Source organism: Leptodactylus fuscus, chromosome 1 (assembly GCF_031893055.1).
Source record: "Leptodactylus fuscus isolate aLepFus1 chromosome 1, aLepFus1.hap2, whole genome shotgun sequence".
Classification (NCBI taxonomy): Eukaryota; Metazoa; Chordata; class Amphibia; order Anura; family Leptodactylidae; genus Leptodactylus; species Leptodactylus fuscus.
The window spans coordinates 153,184,065-153,208,694 of record NC_134265.1 but is presented as its reverse complement, the minus strand read 5'-3'; the positions used below and the strand labels follow the sequence as shown (position 1 = coordinate 153,208,694).

General features: G+C 41.7%; 1 protein-coding gene across 2 annotated transcripts in view; it reads right to left on the bottom strand.

Annotated features, from left to right (window-relative positions):
• The window catches only part of TRPM3 (transient receptor potential cation channel subfamily M member 3), a 389,792-nt gene that overhangs the window by 22,928 nt on the left and 342,234 nt on the right, over positions 1 to 24,630 (bottom strand). For both annotated transcript variants that reach the window (XM_075278698.1, XM_075278690.1), the window contains 2 exons: positions 17,457 to 17,708; positions 8,314 to 8,488 (listed from right to left, as the gene is read on the bottom strand). In XM_075278698.1, the coding sequence (XP_075134799.1) occupies positions 8,314 to 8,488; positions 17,457 to 17,708 (427 nt within the window). The remainder of the gene's footprint in view (positions 1 to 8,313; positions 8,489 to 17,456; positions 17,709 to 24,630) is intronic.

The window sequence follows — 24,630 nt, the reverse complement described above, 5'->3', positions numbered from 1 at the left end:
TATATGGGTATCAGTATCTGCCTCATGGGGTTGTTTGTATTCCTCTGGACCAAAAATGTAGATTGGACTTGATATGTTTTTTTTTGTTTTTTTTTTTAATTTAGCGATTGTGTAATTACATCATTTTATTCACCAACTATCACAATAAAGCATTCCAGAAAGGAAAATACATTGTTTTATACAGACTGTGGGCTTAATTCACTTCTGTAGAATTAAGATTTGCAGCAAGGGTCACTTATAATATATGAAATAGTCTCCAATGAAAGTCTTTCCCAAGCCATGTGGATGATACCGTATACAACAAAGACTTTCTGACTATGGTGTGCTGCAGAAATCTCGTTCCTCAAGTACCTACCATAAATGGTAGCCTGTAGAAGACAATTCTGAAAACTGAAAACATCTAAATCTATAGATGACAATCATGCACAAGTAGATGAGTGATTGAACATGCCCATAAACAGAATAAATACTTCCACTTCTTATCTGATCTCATATTAGATTATATTGTATAGTATACACAGTATGAATTGTTAGTCTTGTACTCGCCATATCAGCAGGTGAAGAAAGAGGTAAAGTGCCAGAGATGGTCTAACTCTACCAGACTAGGGTAAGTGCATGTCAAGTGATCTGAACATAATGGAGTCAACATTTAGTGAACATAATTACTTTCATTTATGAGATGACATTGTAATGAAAATGGAAACATCATAATATGGGAAAGGATAAGGTATAGAATATGTCCTGGGTGCTTGTTTCCGGCAAAGAACATAACAGCAGAATACTGTATCAAGCTTACTGCATGTCTGCCATTTATAAAATATGAAATGAATGAAATATAGTTCCTTGCAGATGTTTTTTTTCTACTTGTCTGTATATATTTTACATGGAGCAGCCAAGATTGCTCTGCCGGGTCCACCTGTACCTAAATAACCCACAAAAAGCTTCTGTTTTCACCTCTCAGCACATTGGCTTCCTGCCTTTATTCCCTGTCGTCAGTACCAGGTACATTGTGCCCTCTTTTCTTCCAAAGGTCTGCACAACCTGCTATGATGACCTAGATTAATGTCATAGTTATTATATGTTGACATTTTACAAGTTCTTGCCAGGAGATCTTGTCCTGTAATAACTACGTGGTGCAGAGGAGACTCAGACTACAACATTAACACTATATTAATTTCATTCAGATGTTTTTCTTGGAAGTATGTCTTATTCTTGGTGTGCTGACTGCATATACAGGTGTTATATTGGATATGCAAGCCCTCACTGTAATGCAGGGACGTTTATATGCTTTTGCAAGGATTATTCGACTTTCTTGCTGAGTAAACCAGTGCCGTGTGATAACTTGGGCTATCACAGTTCTGTAACAAACATGTTTACCTCATATAATGGCTATTTTAAGACGTGCTTTTTTTTTTTTTTTATAGAGCCACGTTGTACAACACACATCTCATAAAATGTAACTTAAAAAAGCATTCCTAGAGTATCAAACAAATATTATCAATTTATTATTGTACAAATAATAGAAAAATACTTGCTACTGGGTGGTTAATAGAAAACATGACTGCTCATTGGTAATGAAAATTCTTTTATATTGCATGCAGCACTGCTGGAGATGGTTTTACTGGCTCAGCTGTCTCATCAGTTCTGCATGAAACATTTCTATTCAGTTATTACCATGAAGCCAAACAGCTAAATAAAATCGGGCGTACGTCACTTCTGCTTGGCTTGGAGACATGATGAAGTCAGTAGTTTGGTATTTGGGGCCATGTGAAATAATTACGAGGTGGTCTGTTCTGGCAAGAATGTAATACAGGATTAGAGAAAATCTGCCACCAGGTTTATGCTCCTCTACAGTATACTCCCCCTGACCTCTTGCCACTGATTGATATACTGTGCATAGGGAGAAAGCTGTCAATTAGCAGAGAGTCTCGGTGGGTGGGGAGAGGACATCAAGAAATCAACATCATTGAATGGACTTAAAGAGGACCTTTCATGTCCTCGGGCACACGCGGTTTAATATACTGCTTTCCCATTATATGCCCCGGGGGAAGAGCTATCGGAGCTGTTACCATAGCTCTTCAGTGTCAGAAGGGCATTTCTGACAGTCTGTGAGGAATGCCCCTCCTGACAGTAGAGTCCATAGCGCTGTACTGTCAGAGGGGGCATTCCTTAACAGCCCATCCTCAACATAGGCTATCAGTAAAAGATCAGTGGGGGTCCGAAACCCAGATCAGCTGTTTGAAGGGGCTATAGCACTCATACAAGTGCAGTGGCATCATCTCTTTATACATTGCATACTATTCGTTTCATAATGGCTGTGCAATGTAATTACAGCCTTGTCCAATAGAAATGAATAGAACAAGAATGCAATGAAACAAATGGAATGCAAAGTAAATAGTGATTCAGCAGGGTTCCCAGGTGTCGGACCCCCTAAATCATCTTTTATTGATGACTTATCTTCTGGATAGGACATCAATACAGATAAATAATTAATTCATTTACAAAGCTACTTTTTTTTTTTTAAATAAAGATCCATTTTATGTTTGAATTCTACAATAACATGATGAAGGTTGGTATACCTTGTAAGTGTATGGAAAAGTGGGAGGGAAGAAAGTCTTCTCTTTGGAACATTGGCAGCTTGAGTCCACTGAGGACTTTGATCTAAAGACAAAAATACACTTTTTTGCCTCTGCTTAAACTGAACAGAAATAAAAAAAACAAGGTCAGACTGGCCTACCACTGGTACCCGAGTGGGGTGAGATTCGGACATAGTAATGGGCCTCCAGCCGAAGACAACCCTTGTTTGAAGCTGACTTTGGAGACAATTACAGTCCTGCATGGAGGACTTTTCAGTATTAAACCGGCGGAAACCCAGGGGACCCCATTATAGTTTATGGGGTCTGCAGGTAAATGGTTGTTTTAGAGGAAGGGCTCTCTGTTGTTTGGGTTCCCCGGCAGACCTGAACGACAGAGAGACCAATACTAGTGCAAACCTTGCCTAAGTCCTATTTTAAGTCATTATAAAAGCCATCCAAACAAACTTTTGTTAAGCAAAACTGTTATGCCTTGTACATACAGTGGCTTGCGAAAATATTCATAACCCTTAAACTTTTCCACATTTTGTCACCTTACAACCACAACCTTAAATGTATTGTATTGTGATTTTAAGTGATAGACCAACACAAAGTAGCAGATAATTGTGAAGTGGAAGGAAAGTGATAGTATTCAAAATTTTATTCAAATAAAAATCTGAAAAGTGTGACGTGCAAAAGTATTCAGTCCCCTAAACCAATAATTTGTAGAGCCACCTTTCACTACAATTACAGTTGCTAGTCTTTTGGGGTATATCTCTACCAGTTTTACACATCTAGAGACTAAGAATTTTGCCCATTCTTGTTTGCAAAATAGCCAAGCTCAGCCAAATTGGATGGAGAGTGTCTTTGAACAGCAATTTCTATGTCTTGCCACAGATGCTCAATGGGATTTAAGTCTGGACTTTGACGGGGCCATTCTAACACATGAATATCCTTTGAGCTAAACCATTCCACTGTAGCTCTGGCTGTATGTGTAGGGTCATTGGCTTGCTGGAAGGTGAATCTCCTTCCCAGTCTAAAGTCTTTTCCAGCCTCCAACATGTTTTTCTTCCAGGATTGCCCTGTATTTAGATCTATCCATCTTCCCATCAACTCTGACCAGTTTCTCTCTCCCTACTGAAGAAAAGCCTCCTCACAGGATGATGCTCCAACCTCCATGTGTCACAGTGGGGATGGTGTGCTCAGGCAGATGAGCAGTGTTACTTTGCCACCACACATAGTGCTTTGCATTTAGGCCAAAAAGTTAAACTTTGGTCTCATCTGACCAAAGCAGATTCTTCTTCATTTGCTGTGTCCCCCTATATGACTTGTGGCAAACTGCAAGCAGCACTTCTTATATCTTTCTTTCAAGAATGGTTTTCTTCTTGCTACTCTTCCATAAAGACCCGATTTTGGAGTGCATGATTTATAGTTGTCCTGCAGACAGATTCTCCCACCTGAGCTTTGATTTTCTACAGGTCCTCCAGAGTTATCATGGGTCTCTTGGCTGCTTCTCTGGCCAGTGCTCTCCTTGCCCCATCTGTCAGTTTACACTGTGTTCCACATTATTATGCAAAAAGTGTTTTGGAGTGATAAGGTAAGATTTTTTTTGTTTGTCAGTTAAACTCATTGATGGTGAGTAGAGATGAGCGAACACTGTTCAGAACAGCCGTTCCGAAAAGCACTCTCCCATAGAAATGAATGGACGTAGCCGGCACGCAGGGGGTTAAGCGACCGGCCCACCGGCAAAGTGTACGTGCCAGCTGCTTCCATTCATTTCCATGGGAGCATGCTGTTCGGAACGGCTGATCCGAACAGTGTTCGCTCATCTCTAATGGTGATGTGTGTCAGGGCTTTTTATATCACTGAAAGCAATTGCAGATGCCTGTGCTAAAAAGGCAAGACTACTTAAAGAGGACCTTTCACCACTTTTGGGCACATGCAGTGTTATATACTGCCGGAAAGCTGACAGTGCGCTGAGTTCAGCGCACCGTCGGCTTTCCCGATCTGTGCCCGGTGTGAAGAGCTTACGGTCCGGTACCGTAGCTCTTCTATGGTCAGAAGGGCGTTTCTGGCCATTAGCCAGAGACGTCCTTCTGCCTTGCGGCGCCAATCGCGCTGTGCTGTGGAGCGGGGAGGAACTCCCCCCTCCCGCTCCTGATAATACTCGTCTATGGACGAGCTGTGTGAGCAGAGGGAGGGGGCGTTCCTCCCCACTCGACAGCACAGCGCGATTGGCGCCGCGAGGCAGAAGGACGTCTCTGGCTAATGGTCAGAAACGCCCTTCTGACCATAGAAGAGCTACGGTACCGGACCGTAAGCTCTTCACACCGGGCACAGATCGGGAAAGCCGACAGTGCGCTGAACTCAGCGCACTGTCAGCTTTCCAGCAGTATATAACACTGCATGTGCCCAAAAGTGGTGAAAGGTCCTCTTTAAGAAGGCTGTCCCACATTATTAAGCAGCCTACATTTTCTGCCAAAATGGGAAAGAAAAAGGATGTGTCGGCTGCTGAGAAGCAACAAATTGTAGAGTATTTAGGTCAAGGAATGACTACAATCAACATTGCCAAGACACTTCATCGTGATCATCGCACAATCAAGAAGTATGTAGCTGATTGGAAAATTGAAGACTCTTTCCAACAGACAATTATGTCAGGTTAAAAGAGCAACTGCAAAAATGCCTTGTCATAGCAGTAGACATGTTTTTGAAGCTGCTGGTGCCTTCAACGTCCCCCGAACAACAAGATGCAAGGTCCTTCAGAGGTTTGCAGCTGTGCGTAAGCCATCCTGTCGACCTCCTCTATCCACTGCACACAAGCAGAAACGGCTCCAGTGAGCTCCAGTGGGCTTCAAAACTGTTTTGTTCACCAATTAATGCCGTGCAACGTTCGATGGTCCAGATGGATGGAGTGGAGGATGACTGGTTGATGGACACCCCATGCAAATACGGCTACGGCACCAACAAGGAGTAGGTGGAGTAATGTTTTGGGCTGGAATCATGGGGAGAGAGATTGTCGGCCCCTTTAGGATCCCTAAAGGGGTAAAGATGAACTCCATAATGTATGTGGAGTTTCTCAAACAGCACTTCCTGCCATGGTTCAAGAAGAAGAACCGTGCATTCTGCAGCAAGATCATTTTCATGCATGATAATGCACTGTCTCATGCTGCAAATAACACATCTGAATCTCTGGCTGCTATGGGCATAAAAGGGGACACACTTATGGTGTGACCCCCATGCTCCCCTGACCTCAACCCCATTGAGAACTTCTGGAGCATCATCAAAAGGAGTGTCTATGATGGCGCGAGGCAGATCACATCTAAGCAACAGCTCTAGGAGGGTATTCAGTCCTCATGCAAAACAATTGAAGCAGAAACCATCCAAAACCTGACAAATTCAATGGACAAGAGAGTTCAGAAGCTGCTTTCGAACAAGCGGTCCTATGTGCAAATGTAACATCACCTAGAATAAAGTTTTGACTTGAAAACTGTTAGATTTCAGTTTGTAATAACCTGCTAATGCTTATAATTTCACAAATGACCATTTTTTTTGTTCTTTATAAAAAATTAAAAGGTTGAAAATTCTGCTGTGCATAATAATTTAGAACATGCATTTTGAGTGCATTTTATGTTTTTTTTTTTATTAAAATATACTGTCATCATAGGCAGTTTGTTCAAAAACCTTTCAATTGTACTGTAGTAGTTGATGACTGGAAAATTAAAATGACTGAAATTCATATATGTAATTTTTGAAAATATTATTTGCATAATAATTTGGAACACAGTGTGTATCATGGCCGGCCATGTCTTGGTAGCTTTGCAGTTATAGAATACTTTTTCCATTTTTAGATGATGGATTGAACAGTGCTCCTTGGGATGATCAAATCTTGGAATATGTTTTTATAACCTAACCCTGCTTTAAACTTCTCCACAACTTTATCTCTGACCCATCTGGTCAGTTCCTTGGTCTTCATGATGCTGTTTGTTCACAGCATCAGTGTTCCCTAACAAATCACTGAGGCCTTCACAGGACGGGTGTATTTATACTGAGACTAAATTACACACAGCTGGACTGTATTAACTAAGTGACTTCTGCCCTGGTGATCTCTACCCCCCCCCTCTTCTTGTTGGTGACCTCCACCCCCCTCTCCTTCCTAATTTTTGCTTCTTGTGATTTGTTCCCCCTTGTGTCTTTGTATCCTTATCATCTTACGCTTTATCTCTTGATTGTTTTTCTACTAGTTTTCCGCTTGATATGCCTGTCTTTGACTTGGTTATTTGCCTATGTAATGGCTTATGACATGATTCTTATTTGTTTCCCCCTACATATTATGTTCTATTATTCTTCTGTTCCATATAAAAAATTCAATAACACTTGATTACACCTAATTAAGTGACTTCTGAAGGCAATTGATTGCACTGGATTTTATTTAGTGGTATCCGAGTACAGCGGGCTGAATACTTTTGCACGTCACACTTTTCAGATTTCTATTTGATTAACATTTTGAAAACCCTGTATGATTTTCCTTTCACTTCACAATTATCTGCTACTTTGTGTTGGTCTATCATTTAAAATCTCAATAAAATAAATTTAAGTTTGTGGTTGTGAGGTGAGAAAATGTGAAAAAGTTCAAGTGGTATGAATATTTTTGCAAGTCACTGTACCTGAGGTGGTGGCGCATAATTAATATTCTCTTTTTGGTCCTGTTTGAATCACTATTTCATGCATACGCTGCACACTGATACCCTGTATTGCACTCCAGAGAGGAGGTGATGAAGTAGCGATGTTGCTCTTTACATTTTTAGCTTATCATAGTTTAAAAATTCTTGGCTGTCCTGTCAATATGTCAAAAATATCTCAGATGGCATACCCCTTTAGGTTTCCCTGCGCCTTTGGGAACAGTACAATCTGACAGTGTGGCCCTTGGACAAGAAAAGTGGGCACACCTAAAATAGATGGAGGTTGAGCTCTCAAAAACACTAGCTCTGGTGGGCCCAAGAAACCCTAGTCTGACTCTATGCACAAGTAATGAGACTGGAGGCAGATTGATCTTGGGCTGCATACAACAGAACCAGATGATCCTCAGTCTTTGCCATAGATTTTCAGTTTTATTTGTTACAGAACCACACATAAACTCGCCCTATTCAATGGGATTAATCACTTGTGCTAGCTCACTGCTGATCCCGAGCAAAATCCAGATACTTCACTTTACTGATGTGGATTTCAAATCTATGACGAAAATACACATAAAAATCACAAGGTGAGTTTATCATTCAAGGTAATGGCACACACACACACACACACACACACACACACACACACAGATTTCCATGGCAAAATTGTGTGTAGGTTTATGGTGTGTCAGCGTGGCCTCAAACTAAGAGTACAAGAGACTTTTAATGAGATTTTTGACCAGTGGGTCATATAAGAGATCTGCCAGCATCTCACACTAGTATAGTTTGTCTTTTATGATCAATTCCAGAAAAAATATAATAGAGTAAATGAGACAGTGGTTACTGATGCTGAGCATGAAATATGCAGAGAAAAGCTTAGATTTTCATAAGTAATACAAATCCGATGTTTATTATATAATAATGAAAGAGAAATATACCTGCTTAAGTAGGGTTTCCTCACATTCATGAAGTTCTGTCCAGGGCTATTTATTTGGTATACAGGACTAAACTTTTACAACTATGCTAAATATTTCAAGTAGCTCGAAAATCAGAAAGGACTTGCTTACGGTCTATCTGGTCAGCAAAGACTTCACCATAGATCATCCAATAAGGCATGTAAAATATGTTCTTAGCCAGTTTCCATGATGGTTCTTCACTGGGAAATAGAATGGCTTGCCTTGCCACACCGAAACTCATCAACACCACTAACATGATAATGACAAAGTACATCATGTCTATCATCTGTATGGAATGAGAACATAGAAAGCAGAGATAAGCAAAAGTTGAGATTTCCAAGGATTTAACTATTAATATAGTGCTAACATATTCCATGGAGTACACAGACCAAACCCATGTGTTCTTGTCACCAATGGGTCTCACAATCAGCTGGAGATGGCCAGGGCCATGCAGCACCATTATGGCGATTTTGTTAATGGAAAGGGGCTCAGCATCATGTGATGTTTGTACATGTTACCGGGCCCCTTTCCAAAAATAGCCTGTCCAGGTGAGGTGGGTAAAAATAATACTGATGCTCACGTCTTCTGGGCTTCCGACAGTTCCCTGTGACTGAGGTCATGTGCTTCGTGGGTCAACGCTAGGGCCTGGGATTGGGCCTCAGTGATCACGTGGGGTATGTTGACCTTAATGCTCCTCACATGACCACTGGAACCCAATCCTCTTTGGTCTTCTCCTGGCTGCAACTGAGGTCACGTGCCCCAGGTGTTACCCCTGGGGCCTGTGACCTCAGTCGCAGGCAGGAGAAGACCGAAGAGGATGCTGGAGAGAGCAGGACAGAGAAAGGATGCTTAGGAGAGGTGAGGCAAGGTGAGTATAAGTGTTTACTATTTTAACTAACCTCCCATGGGCCTCTGTCTATTATACTCTGTATCTGGGGATATAATAATAGCACTGAAATGAACTGGAGGGCTAAAGTTCACACATATTTGTTGAAATAAATCTTGTGAGGTTTGCCGGAAGTGGCTCGAGGGGGGGTTCTTGGCAGCATATTATACTGGGTGAGGCCCCTTCACTATTTACATCACAGGCCATCTTTTTTTATAGAGGCCATGTGATGTTATTATTGGGTGTAAATTCATTGCACGGTCACTATAAAACAGATACTGTGCGATGTAAATAATAAAGGGGTCAGGGCGCTACCAAAAACACCACAGTACTTGTAAACAGCTGATCATCAGGGACAGAGGGAGTTGAATCCCACTGATCTCTTAGCTCTCTTAGACTGTTAGGACCGCTACAGATCAGCTGTTTCAAAGAGCATGCAGCTCTTAGTATTATTTACATCCTGGGTGTTGTGGTACTCATCCACAATTTTCTTGTTAACTGTAGTTGTGGCTACTGTAGTTGTATCCCTTTCATGTATCTGAGGTACCACTGCAGTAGCCATAACTGTCATTATCAAAAATATGCTGCAAATAGGGGGGAAGAGGCCCTGGTCAAAGGTTGTACTGGGAACCACAAGGCTGTAGTTCCGTCTATGCAATAAACCCCTTGAAAACAGGGAGAATATATAATGTTTAACCATTGAGTCACTGCTGAGGGGTTTACATAAAGCATGGGAACCCCAAAGCATAAATAAAAAAAATGGAGACCTCCACTTTTAAGGGGGTAAGCCTCATACAGCCCATCTTACATAAAAGACTATAGGTATGTCACTTTTAGAAATTACATATTGGTGTTATACTGTAGTCATGTAAATATACTGTGTATGTTCCATACTTACTGTAAAATATTGTGCACTATACTGTTTCTGAACCCTGAGGTCCATAGAAACAGAGAAAATTGAGGGCAGAAAAAGACCATATAGTCTATCTGTATATTCTGCCCTTATATTATATCCATTTTATCTCAGGATAGACATGTGTTTATCCCAGGAATGCTTAAATTCACTTATTGTTTCTCTACTATATCTGCTGGAAGTTTGGTCCTAGCCTCAACTAGCCATTCAGTGAAACAGTATTTCCGGACATTGCTTCTGATCTTCCTGCAAGTATTTTTAGATGGTTTCCCTTTGTTCTTGTAGAAAAAAAACACCCCTAAAAATCTTTTTAGCTAATATGCTTAAGAATGAAACACTGACATTTTTGAAAATGGAGCTGCAATGCAGAATAAGAGAGGCATCTTTGGAAAGCGTAGTAGCAGACCTATAAGATACTGTCATTAATAATGATTTTTCTGCTGATAGACTCCCTTTGATGTGATCTATGTGTTCTAATCCTGAGGAAGCAGTGGACTGGTGGGGGAGAGTGGTGGACCTAAGGAATTTTGGAACAGAAGACAAGTGCTTAAGGTGCATTCACATCAGTCTTCTTTCATTCATTCATCCATTGTAGGACTGGAAGAACAGATTAAGCAATAAAATAGATCTGTCTAATGACAGACAACAATAAATCCTGAGGAATCCCTTGGCCTTTTCATCTGCAATTCCATATGCAGTGCTGGATGGACTCTGATTCATATGTGTATAAATACTCCTGTATAAAGTTCTTGGTGTGTTAGATGGCTTGTTATGGTTATCTGTGTAAATGTTGGTCAGTGCAGTGTGGTGTCCAAGAGCTCTGGGCAATAAGCGCATTAATCAGAGATTAAATAGAGATGAAAGCTCTCACTTGCTCCAGTGCTTATAGAGTTAATTTGTGGTAGTGTCAGAGCACAGAGAAGGGGTGCGGCTACGAGAGGTAAGGCATGACGAAATGTGTAGCAGAATTTGGATCCTGGGGCTCGGCCAACAGAGAAAGCATTCATATGTGGCCAATGGACCATTATTTTGAGTGTGGGGTTGAAAAGAGAGCCATTAAATTGTGTTAGGAAACATTAGGCCTTTAAACTATTGGGCATACTGAACCATTAAATTATGTGGGGCATAATTGGGCTGTTAAACTGTGTGGAAGGGGTCAAATGGAGGCCATTTTACTGTGTGTGGGGAAAAATGGTGCAATTTTATGGTGTTTGAGGGCAAGAGGGGTCCAATATACTGTGCGTGTTGGGAAAAATAGAGCCATTATACAGTGTATGGGGGCAGAAGGAGGCCAATACACTGTCTACCAATAAGTATTTGGACATCTATGGTAGAATAAAAAAACAACATTTATTCATATTCAATAGTTGGTAAAGCCTCCACGAGCGGTAATTACAGCCTCATCCCTCCGGGGCATGCTTTCCACAAGTCCTTGTATGATGGCTAGTGGTATTTTATTCCATTCGGCTTGGAGAAGACAGGTAAGTTCTTTCACCGATTTTTGACGGCTGCTGCACCCCTTAGGATTCAAGTCTGGGCTCTGGGCAGGCCAGTCAGTCGGTTAACCTGATTGTCACAGTACCAAGCTATGGTAGACATTGCTACATGACAGCTGGCGTTGTCATCCTGGAAGTAACATTGGTTGAGTCTGCGATACCCAACAATTACCCCTTTCTCGAAATCGGACAACTCTGCACTTCGTATCACTTCTCGGCCTTTTGGCTAAGAGCAAGTGTAGTATATAACTCTGCACTTCGTGGCATCTTGCATACGACTAACACCAATTCTGTTTCCTACACGATATTTAATGGTGGAAAGCGTGACGTACATCATAATCACAGATATCTTCATTTGCATGGGTGTCCAAATACTTATTGGTAGAACGTGTATATGGTGTGGGGGCAACAAAGACCATTAATCTGTGTATGTGGGCTAAAGGAGTCTTTAAACTTTGCATGGGGCAATTATACTGTATGTGGGTACAAAATGTATGTGTGGGCAAAAAGGGTCATTATACTGTTATGCTGCAAACTTCCCATCAACTGACTTGCTGCCATCTACAATAACAGCATTGTGGATTTCTACAAGTCTCATCCACATGTTGCATCTAAAACCACATTAGTTCTATACCCACTGTATGTCTATTATAGCTGCAGGTCATTGCAGGTCATCCTTTTTGATATAATGGTTGAAAGCTATGCAAGACCTACAGAAACCCCAGCAGGAGTTGCTACAGCAAGACCACCCAATTTCAGGAAACATGCAAGCTCAAAACCAAGGTAGCAATCTATTGGAGATACATAGAAAGGAATCCAGCTCCTACTCCAATTCCATAAAATATAACTTTTATTGCATCAACTTAAAAAATCCATGGAGGATGCAAATCACAATTCATGTCACAGTAGATCCATGACAATAAGGAAAAGAGCTGACGCGTTTCGAGGTAGAGAAAAGGACCTCTTAGTCGTAGCTACGACTAAGAGGTCCTTTTCTCTACCTCGAAACGCGTCAGCTCTTTTCCTTATTGTCATGGATCTACTGTGACATGAATTGTGATTTGCATCCTCCATGGATTTTTTAAGTTGATGCAATAAAAGTTATATTTTATGGAATTGGAGTAGGAGCTGGATTCCTTTCTATGTATCTCCTATAATCGTCCCATGGCCGACGGGCAGTTATCACGTGCTTCATCCATTCCTGTATCAAGTATCTTCATTTAACCCAGTGGAACTATACATTCCTTGTGGAAATCTCAAGTAAGTGGGCTGTTCAATCTCCTTCCCCGTTCCCCTCTCCAGTAGCAATCTATTGGTCCAGAGGAGCTCCAGAGGCACGGGGCAGTCTGGGCAGACCTGTATGAAGTATTTATCCTGTCAGAAATTCCTCGATAGGCAGGCTGTGGTATAGAGAAGCTTCCACGAGATCCACCTAACCTCCATTGACGTGTATTGCATATGCAAGAAGAGAGCTGCGTAGAATTGTACTTGAAGTGAATAGAGATTAGCAAGTACTGTTCGGATCAGCCGATCCGAACAGCACGCTCGCATAGAAATGAATGGACGTAGCCGGCATGCGGGGGGTTAAGCGGCCGGCCGCCGTCAAAGCGGAAGTACCAGGTGCATCCATTCATTTCCATGGAGCGTGCTGTTCGGATCGGCTGATCCGAACAGTACTCGCTCATCTCTAGCAGTGAAGTATCTGCAATTGTTTGTAACCATCATCATCAACCAGCATCTATGCCATTCTTATGAAAAAATAATGTAGTATAATCTGTTCATAAAGGCGATCCAAGTTAGTATCCCAGCGTCTAGTTCGTGCCATCACACCCCCTCATCCCATTACAGGATGATGAACACCTTGTTGATTTCCAAAATCATTCTCAAGGGGCACAAACATTAGAAAATATGCACCGTGGCACTCACCATATTGAGGTAAAAGCTGCCTTTTGTTTCAACAATGGCAAATGGTTTGTGTCAGCAAGATGGTGCCAGAGAGCATGTCAAGAGCATGGAAAACGAATTAGAAAGTGCTATGGCACCTATGGTCTTGACTGAGGAAGCACTTTTAGCATGAAATAGCTGTCACTATCTGTGCCATCATGCTGTATTACACCATGTGCCAGACGCTTCTCCCTCCATGGATGTTTTACCATTGCTGCTTTTTCCTCAATATAATGAGTGCCACAGTGCTGTTTTGCTATCTTGTGTAATACTGCTGAGCAACACCAGAGTGTTTATAGTCTGGAAGATTTTGTCTCCATGAAACAAGCATATTGTTTGCAGTGCTTCTAATTTTTCTCTTTTTTGTCATTTCCATTGGGTGTTGCCCTTCAGGAGGGAGCCCTGTGCAGGGTTTATTGCTGATATGTATTAAAGAATACAAATGAAAGGTCAGCAATAAATCTGCATCTGTTTTTAGGCAAAACATCAGTCTATAAGTTTAGATGTGAAATACAACAGCTACTGGAAAATTTAAAAAATTAAAATGGTCAGAGTTTTTGGGTGCAGTAGTTCCTGGGTGCAGGGGAAGGGGAGGGGGTGTTTTGGTTGTCTGTCTGCCCCTTCCCTGAGCTTGAGGACTGGGTTTTTTTTCCCCCACTTGGAATTCAGCCTGGCTAAATATAGGGTATCTGCAGTGCTCCTATTAACCCCTTTCTGACGGACCAGGAGCACTGCAGATCCCCTATATTCAGTAGACCGTGCACTGTCAGACACAGGGATACCTAATGTGTATGTGTTTCAAAATCATTTTCTACTTTTATATGTATTCTAGGGAAAGGAGGGATTTAGAACTTTTATTATTTTTTTTATTATATTTTTTTAAAGCTCCTTTTTTTTCACTATTTTATGGGAGATTCTATACATTACTATTGCGGCTGGTCATAGCCCGCCCCCCCCCCCAAAAAAAAAAAAAAAATATATATATATTTTTTTTTTTTGCTTGACTCGAGTATAAGCTGAGGGGGGCTTTTTCAGCACAAAAATTGTGCTGAAAAATTCGGCTTATACTCAAGTATATACGGTAAAAAATGTTTTTTTAATCTTGAAGAATAGTCGTGATATAGCAGGCCTCCTGCTTTCCATTTCTTTAGCTGACACAGACTACTGTTTGTTTTTTCTTATTATCAGCACAGTCATACTTAGTAAGCGGTGTGATTTTAGCACCATGTTTAAGAGACAGGCAGAACTAGTGTAGTGTAATGTGTGGGCTTTGATGACTTTGTTAGAGATGTGTGGGATTTCACAATGATACAGTTTGTGTAGGAAGAGAACTTGAAGTCACGTACATAAATCCTACTCCTGATGATTCCTTGTTAGTAACGACTCAGCCAAGTACTTATAAAACCTGCGAGAGAAAACTGTTGATTCTTTGAACTTTTATAGTTCTAGAAATTTTACATAACTTCATAGATAGGACAAACAGATGTGCCCTTTCTTACCTGTCCTCTGGACTGGATATCTCCAGATATGTTTATCACATGTAAAGAGGGTTTTCTGAAAACAACCCAATTTTTGAAATAGTATCATCAAGTGATTTCTAGCTATCCAAAATTTGTTTACATATGGCCACCCAGTGGGGTATGAATTGTTGCCTGTGATGGGGTTTGTTAGCATGTGATATCGTGTGGTATTAGTTTCATGGGAAATTGGAATCTTTAAGGCAGAGGCCCCACACTGCAGAAATGCAGTGTTTTTTGTTGCAGTTTTTTGAGCAAAAGCCAGGAGTAGATATAACAGAAGGGTAATGTCTAATAGTTTCCTTTATATTTTCCATTCCTTTTCAAGCCACTCCTGACAAAAAAATCTATAGCAAAATCTGCAACAATAAACGCTGCGTTTCTGCAACGTGGGCCTAAGCCAGCGTCTAGCAGCAAAAATGCGCTGCGAGAGAAACCACACCGGCTACGCGTCATGATTCTTCCTACAGCACTTTTGATAGAAAGTTTCCAGAGGTTTCCTCTGGGGCCCCGGCTACATAATTTGCATAAAATTTCAAAGTTGTTTTTTCTCCAAATCTACAAAAGTGAAATACATAACAAAAGTAGTTTATTACCCCTTATATAGATTGTGGATATGTAATGTTTCTTGAAAGCCTGCCACTATTATTTACACTCTAGCATCATGATACTGTACTTGGTGTCATTCAAGGGATGTCAAATCAACTAAGAATCAGCTACAATAGTGGGAGAACTGGCCTAAAATTCATCTGGGGCTCCATTTTGTTTAGATAGCATTATGGTTATGTTATACTGTATTGCAGGGGTGCTCACACTTTTTCAGCATGTGAGCTACATTATAAACTTACCAAGGATAAGATCTACTACCCACTTCTTGTGGGCGGGGGCGGGGCCAGGGGTGGGGCCTATGGGCGGGGTATGAGAACAGGAGACAGCTCTCCGGTGTCTGCTTGTTCACAGCGCAGGCTGAGAATCATCTCTGTACACTGGCAGGCCGGGGCCTTGCACTTGTTCGCAGTCAGGGCGGCTCTGCCTGCAAGTGTCCAGAGATGACTCTCAGCCTGCGCTGTGAACAAGCAGCACCCCGGCTCCCTTCATCCCTAAGAGCGGGGAGCGTGTCATCCCCGGAGCTGCTGCTGCCCGGTCTGCAAGTGTCCGGAGTGCTTGTTCACAGCGCAGGCTGAGAGTCATCTCTGGACACTTGCAGGCGGGGCCACTGCTGCCCTGACTGCGAATGAGTGCAAGGCCCCGCCTGCAAGTGTCCAGAGATGATTCTCAGCCTGTGCTGTGAACAAGCAGACACCGGGGATCCCTGGCTGCATCCCGCGATCGACCCATACGTCCTTCGCAATCGACCGGTAGATCGCGATCGACGTATTGGGCACCCCTGCTGTATTGGGATAAAGGGAGGCTAATGTTATATGTAAGGCAGGTACAATAGGTTTTTCGCCATGGTCAATAACATTTAGAACTCATCTGCAGTGATTTTGCATTTTTAACTAAATATAACAGTAAAGAAGTGTCCAAAAACTTAACATGAACTAGTTACTCTCCTTTAGCCACACTAGTATAAAATTTTCTGCCTTTGCTATCAATAAATCCTATGACCCCAAGGGCTGTTTGACTCATTTCTATTTACAGACCTGGTAGACCACAAGATATTTTGGAGCTATGTTGCTTGTAGAGATTGCTTAAGGTTATGTCACTATTTCAGTTGGTAGAAAGAATAACTCCACCATAACCTCAATGATTTCTTAAGCTCAGCCAGCACTTCTGTATAACTTTCAACAAAGAGAATATAGTCCAGTAGACCTACATGCTTTTCGTTTCTTGGTTGGTGACAACTTTATTCCTTGGCACTGTTCTTCTAAAATAGAAGCTAGCACCAGAAGGAAAAATAAAGTCAGAGCCCCATGCTAAACCAAGTTTCCATTTTCAGATTCCCACACCCTAGACCTCAAATAAACATTGCAATCTTCCTGGCTGATATAGCAACTGTTACACTGTAGAATTGAAGGTAGCTTTAGTAATCCTTAGGCCGTACTTAGGCATAGTAAAGTGTAGGGTTACTTAAAGGTCTAGACCAGTGTTTTTCACCTTACTAAACTAAGCATACCTTTATAGTGTACCTAATTTACCACATGCTGAGAAACCAGGCACTAGACCACTGTTATATGTGAAGGATCTCATTCTGGCTTATTTACATTGTTTCATGAGGTGTCCCCCTTTTGATCTATGTCTCACTTAATTTTGGAGCAGATAATCTGGCTTGACTTTATTCTCACATCATGCCACTATGTTTCTGGAAAGTCAGACATTGATGTATAGGGAGCTATTTTCCAAAAAGTGGCGCTAGAGCAAGTTCTCCCATATGCATGTGATGACGTGTTCTAATACTTTTATGAATATGTCCATTATTAGCTTTATGTAGACTATACTAAACTTTGTTTACTATTTTTAACAACATGTTCTTCATACATGCCAAAGAATTTGCTCACCATTTTGCCAATCATCATAACATAGGGTCCAAGGTACTTGTTCACACCAAAGATGTCTAGCAGACGAATATACCAGTAGATAATGTTAACACAGTAAATCACTCTCCCATAGCTGCTGAAGGGTTGCTCTTGTAAGCGAAGCATCATTCCAATGGAGAAGAGCAAGATGGAGATGAGGTCTGTCACATTCCAGTATTCCTGCAACCATACTTTAAACTTCTGTAACAATTTTCCCGGTTCTGACATCAAAATCTGCAAAGTGTAAAGACATGTCTGAAATAAAATATCCCTTCAAACATCAGCAGTATATCTATTTCCTAGTCAAATATATATATATATATATATATATATTTTGACATGTATCAGCATTTTTAGTTCTTTCATACACATTTGAGAAATTTATTGAAAGTGGAGCATTTTCCATTGAAATAGCTTCATTTGAGTAGTGAGCCATATTGTATAAATGGTATTTTTTGCCTTACTGGTCATCCCTATCTCACTCTGCTCCATTTCTGTCATAGTAGATGAAGAACTGAAAATTGTGCTATGCAAGACAAAAACTGACCACTGATGAACATGTCTCTGATAAATGTAAAATGGCTTTCCAGCTTCAAAACCACTCTAAAGTTCATCCTGCCACTAGATGTCTCCCTTCTAGCTAAATTGCAATTCACTCACTGTTGCTAGCTATTGTTCATCCATAGATACTTTAAAGAGGACCTTTCACCATTTTGCCCACAGGCAGTTCTATATACTGCCGTAAAGCTGACAGTGCGCTGAGTTCAGCGCACTGTCGGCTTTCCCGATCTGTGCCCGGTGTGAAGAGCTTACGGTCCGGTACTGTAGCTCTTCTATGGTCAGAAGGGCGTTTCTGACAGTTAGCCAGAGACGTCCTTCTTCACAGCACAGCCAATCGCACTGTACTGTGGAGCGTGGAGGAACGCCTCCTCCATCTGCTCACACAGCTCGTCCATAGACGAGCATTATCAGGGAGGGAGGGGGGAGTTCCTCCACGCTCCACAGTACAGCGCGATTGGCTGTGCTGTGAAGAAGGACGTCTCTGGCTAACTGTCAGAAACCCCCTTCTGACCATAGAAGAGCTACGGTACCGGGACTGTAAGCTCTTCACACTGGGCCCAGATCGGGAAAGCCGACAGTGTGCTGAACTCAGCGCACTGTCAGCTTTACGGCAGTATATAGAACTGCCTGTGGGCAAAATGGTGAAAGGTCCTCTTTAATTAAGCGGGACCAGAGTGAGTAGAGGAGGAAGGTAAATACAGATGGGAGAGGCTCATTCTCCTCACAGACTCCACACACAATTCTGCAAACTGCTCTGTGCAAATGATTTTACATTCTGCAAATGTCATAGCTTACAATGTAAGAAAAACAGTCTTCTATGTACTTGTATTTACTTCTGTCTGCTTGTGTGATTACAGATGGGATATTATTCCCATACAGCAAGCAGCTATTCATAGATTTTTTTTCCTCAGCTATTTGTTTGCTATTGTACAGTTACTCCTCACAGAATGGCAGAGCAGTATCATTAATGGATTGGGGAGGGAGCAGACTCTTCTTATAGTATACACAAACAGACAAATGCAAAATATGTTTCAGCCATAATGTGATTATTAGCAGCAGAAAAACTGATAGGACATCATGTATGAAGGCTTATACAGTCATAGAACACATTGCCCAGCAAGACTTCAGATATTTCAACTTTTCATGAAAACTCAGGTACCCTTTAAATGTCAGGAAGCAATTGGTTTTCCATCCTGGGGGAGCTCTGCAGGGTCCCCATGGTGGTGACAAGCCTTACAGCAAACACCCATCAGCAAGGCTAATGCATTAGCAGCTGGTGATGTATGTGTACTCGTTGGGTAAAGGTAGTTGTCCAGAAGACAATGGCAGTTTGGACTATTGCAATGTCTGCGGGTGTTTCACTCAGTATGTAGTGAGAGAATGAGGTGAATGTGGTAGGAGATGAGACCTGTGCATGCACAATAGTCTCTAACTGTGCTGCGTGGTTTACAGAGTCCTGCAGTTGTTGAAGAGGCAACTGGACAGGGGCTTTATACTGCAAAGTACCAATATGAGGACTTTATATTGTGGGGGCAGTGGGTGGAGAGCATTATAATATGGGGATATATCGTGTCAGGGTGACTATAGGGGCGTTCTACTATGTGAGGGCAAAAAAGATGTGAAATGGGTAAAGTCAAAGTGGGTAGGCTGGAGGTGGTTCACGTAAATTTGCCATGCTGTGTGCCACACAGTCAGTCCACTCTTGCTATTCTTTAAAAGTTGAGAGGTACGTGAAAGAATGCAGCTAGTTTCTTTTCTCCCATACAGTATTTCTGTCAGTAAGAATAATACCGGTGCATATATTAATGTATCATATGCAGCTTCTCATTAATGCCGCACATACTTGTCACAGCAGGGTTCTTCTTGCAGTTTCCCATCAATCAGTGAAGAAGCTGAGCGTTTACAGGTGTGACACTGCTGACAGTGCTTCCATATCAGCCAATTACATGCACATTGTGGAGAAAACACCAAATACAGTCTCAAAAATGTAGATCACATTTCAAGCATGAAGCATGAAAAATAACCAAGAAAAAGGTTATTTACTTTTACAATTTCCATAGAAAATTCCAACTGTAGTATTTGATAACCTGGAATATGGCATTGGCTAGACATTGAATATTTATGGGTAGACCTGGAATTAAGTTAATATAGCATATTAAAGTGAATTGGGTGTATTCTGCTGCCCTATCTGAGTAAAGGATATGATGGAGGAGGAAGAAGCTGAACTCTGTTTACTTCTGTCTTCTCTGTCTACTCTGTCTCTGTCTACAGTATAGGTTTATCTGATTCACCTTAACAGCAACAATTATTCCAATAGGTGATTAGGGTTAAATGAATCATTTATTATAATATGCTTATTGGCAAATAATATTCTTTTAGCTGTCATCTAGTTCTTAATAGGGCTCTATCATTAAGAAAAGTCATTTTTAACTAATCACATCTTTGCATAGGCATTAGAAAGGCTATTCCACACTTACCTTTAGTATGTAAATTTCCTCAGTGGTTTCAGTGGGCTATGCAAGGATGTGATCAGTTAAAAATGACTTTTCCCAGTGATAGAGCCCCTTTAAAGTGTGTGGAGACCAGCTGTGTGGTGTTATTACACATATGCACAATATAAGCCTGAAGCTGGGTGTGGTACCACAACTGTAGAAAACATCTTGTGTAGTACCAGTTTCTAAGACACCTCATCCGACAGACCTCAACGGCTACAAACTTGTAGCATTGACATCCTACTTGATAAAGGTTCTAGATAGACTGGTCCTGACACATCTCCAACCTCTAGTGAGCTCTGCTATGGACCCCCTCCAATGCCTATTGGCTGGACAATGGGTTGGATGATGCCATCATCCACCTTCTTCAGAGAGCTCTGTCTCACCTACAGAAACCAGGGAACACTGTGAAAATTATGTTCTTTGATTTCTCCAGTGCTTTTAACACCATACAGTCTGGGATACTGAGAGCAGGGGTGAACCTGGGCTTTCTGCCGCCTGAAGCGTCAGAAAGCCGCCCTCCCCCCCCCCTCCGGAGGAGGGGCGGCGCTGAGGGGGTGGGGTCGAACGGAAAGGGGGCGTGGCCGAGCGGAGCGAGCGGCGTTCGCAGGCAGGGAGAGGACCTGCTCTCTGCCTGAGTGTGAGGGGCGGCCGCTGGAGCAGCGCTGCGTCCAGCAGGGCCGCCCCAATACACCGCTCGCTTCCCGTATCGGGCTGCAGACACGATGACGCTAAGCCAGTCCAGGACAGCTTGTCCTGGACTGGCTTAGGTCAGCAAAAATGCCGCCCTCCCGAGGCCCTGGCATAACGCCGCCTGAAGCGGTTGCTTCAGGTCGCCTCATGGGAGGCGCGGCGCTGACTGAGAGACAAGCTGGACCTTGTTAGAGTGGAACATCACCATCCAACTAGATCCTAGACTACCTCACAAAATGACCGCAGTATGTGAGAGCCTGGGACTCCCATTAATAGAGCTGCAGAGAACTCTCTACTCCCCTACCTTTTAGAGGACAGAAGTGCCGTATACATAGACAGTTAATCCTGCTGGGAAATCTTATATGTGTCCCAATGCTATGAAGTGGGAAATTTATTGAATAGAACATTGTTTATAGTGGTCTAATTGACACCTGCAGTCAGTGCTGGATTTAGATGAAAACAGGCCCTAGGCTATTCCACTTATGAGGCCCTTTCACCTCCCATTTTTAAGTTTGTAAATTACATGAGAGATAATAAAATACATCATTACTGTTATATATATCAATATGTTAAATGAAACATGTTGTTATTGGTGCTAACTTTTATAAAAATGTGACACGGATAATAAATAAATGCTACTAGTTCTAGAAGTAGTAATTGCCGTTATTTGGACTTCCAAACTTTTCATTGTCTCCTCTAAATGATAAGCCTCGCTCTGCAAGAGTGCAAATTACAGCGAAAATTCTTTCTATAACGTAATGCCAGTATTGCTGCTCTTTTCTTATTTCTTCCTGTAGCTTTGAAGTTAAAGTTTTCCCTTTTGCTCTTGTTAAGTACGTTAACATAGCATTCCTATAATTTTCCAAATTTTCATGAGTATGAATGATAGCAGGGTTTTTCCAATCATTAAACCCTTCAGAAGTTAATGCTGATGCAATATTTGGAAAGAGTTTACAAACAAAGCAAAAAACGCTGCCTTTTGAGGGAGAGTACACCAGCCATTCTAGGGTATATTTTTCTCCATTGGCTTTTGCTGAATAAAAAATTGCTTTTGTACAAAATCGGGACTGATTCTTATATTCTCGCTTAAAATTTAAAAATGGTCCACAGTGATGCTGAATTTGAGAAGGGCCCTTCTCTACCCAATATGATACATCATTTTGCGATAAATTTGTCCACAAGCCAACATTTGTTACAGTAGACATATATTTGACATCACTATCTAAATTTGCAACATCTTGAACATGGTGTTTCTCATTAGTTGTCTGAAAAAAATTCTGAATATTTGTATTATTTTCTTGTGGCTCGTTTGTATATTTGTGTTCAGTAAGTTGCTCTTGAATTAGTTCCATATTTTCACTTTCAGTTGGTGCAACAGGCGTGTCCTCACATACAACGTGCTGCATTGCTTCCAATTGAGTAGTACTAGTTGGCACATGCATGTAAGCAGTAATCAGCCTTAGCTTTTTTGCCTCATACTCTTGTAGCTTCTTTTTCTTGCGCCACTTTCAAATCTTTTACTCATTCTTAGATTAGCTGAACAAATACTTTATTGTCAAGAGCGTGATCCTTCATTGCTGCTCACCGCGTCGAATACAAAGTAGAAGAGAGAGTGACTTATGTCAGCTTCCGGTCTTTGTATGTCGTGGGCAAGTTGTTTGCTGCTCTCTGGTGGTAACTCCTCCACAATCTTAACCAATACAATTTTATGTTTGTTATATGCGTAGAATTTCTCCTTATTTTCGGCTGTGTTTTAGTGTTCACTGTTTTTAGAATAGTGTGATTTTAATTGTGCTAACAATTTTGCGATAAATTTGTCCACAAGCCAACATTTGTTACAGTAGACATATATTTGACATCACTATCTAAATTTGCAACATCTTGAACATGGTGTTTCTCATTAGTTGTCTGAAAAAAATTCTGAATATTTGTATTATTTTCTTGTGGCTCGTTTGTATATTTGTGTTCAGTAAGTTGCTCTTGAATTAGTTCCATATTTTCACTTTCAGTTGGTGCAACAGGCGTGTCCTCACATACAACGTGCTGCATTGCTTCCAATTGAGTAGTACTAGTTGGCACATGCATGTAAGCAGTAATCGGCCTTAGCTTTTTTGCCTCATACTCTTGTAGCTTCTTTTTCTTGCGCCACTTTCAAATCTTTTACTCATTCTTAGATTAGCTGAACAAATACTTTATTGTCAAGAGCGTGATCCTTCATTGCTGCTCACCGCGTCGAATACAAAGTAGAAGAGAGAGTGACTTATGTCAGCTTCCGGTCTTTGTATGTCGTGGGCAAGTTGTTTGCTGCTCTCTGGTGGTAACTCCTCCACAATCTTAACCAATACAATTTTATGTTTGTTATATGCGTAGAATTTCTCCTTATTTTCGGCTGTGTTTTAGTGTTCACTGTTTTTAGAATAGTGTGATTTTAATTGTGCTAACAATTTGAATGTAGGCCCCTCTTGATCTTGAGGCCCAAGGCTGAAGCCTAGTTAGCCTATTGGCAAATCTGGCACTTCCTGCAGTCCCCTCTGATATGACCATCAACAGCCAATTGCTGAATTTAAAAGAAGAGTGATTGCCTTCAGATATGTTTTTTTTTTTTTTTTTATAAATTCTAAATTTAAATTCAGTGAAACGACACTCAACTGAAAATCAAAACCAAGAAGACCCGACATGAAAACAAAGGGCCAAATATATAACAAATAGAGGCCAGCAATACGGAACCACGGCCTCTACTGACTCAGTAAGGCAGGAGAGGTGGCAATGCTGCCCTAACCGAACAAGGGAGAAAAGGGAGAGAAAGGGAGTGAACAAAGCGGGGGAGGGAAAGAAGGGAAGAAAGGAAGAAGAGAGAGAAAAAAGGCGAGGGGTGGGGGGGGAGGGGGGGTAAGGGGGGGATCCCCTGGTCCAGACCACAAATAAACCACGAGACAAGGCAAAGCCCTTAGCCCATAATGTCCCTATATCGTCGGGACCCCTGGAAAAGGATCCAGGGAGTCCAGGCCCTCACGAAAGCCTCATGGGTGTCTCGAAGGGACGCCGTGAGGTCCTCCATGGATTGGATTTCCTCTACCTCATGGAGCCAATGACTAAGAGAGGGAGGATTGGGGGACTTCCAAAGGGCAGGAATGCAAGCCCTGGCCACATTGATCAAGTGTCTTATCGCCGATTTACGGTAGGCGCGGAGGGAGACGTCGGAGAGATGTAGCAAGAAGAAGGCCGGAATGTTGGGGATGGTAGTCTGGAAGATTTGGGAGATCAGACGGTGGACCCTGGCCCAAAATCTTCTCAAAACCTGACAGCTCCAGAACACATGCGCCACAGCGCCAACAGAGCGGAGAAGAGGATGGAAAAAACCTGTGCAACTGGGACAGGACATGATACCATCTAGTGAGGATCTTGTAACC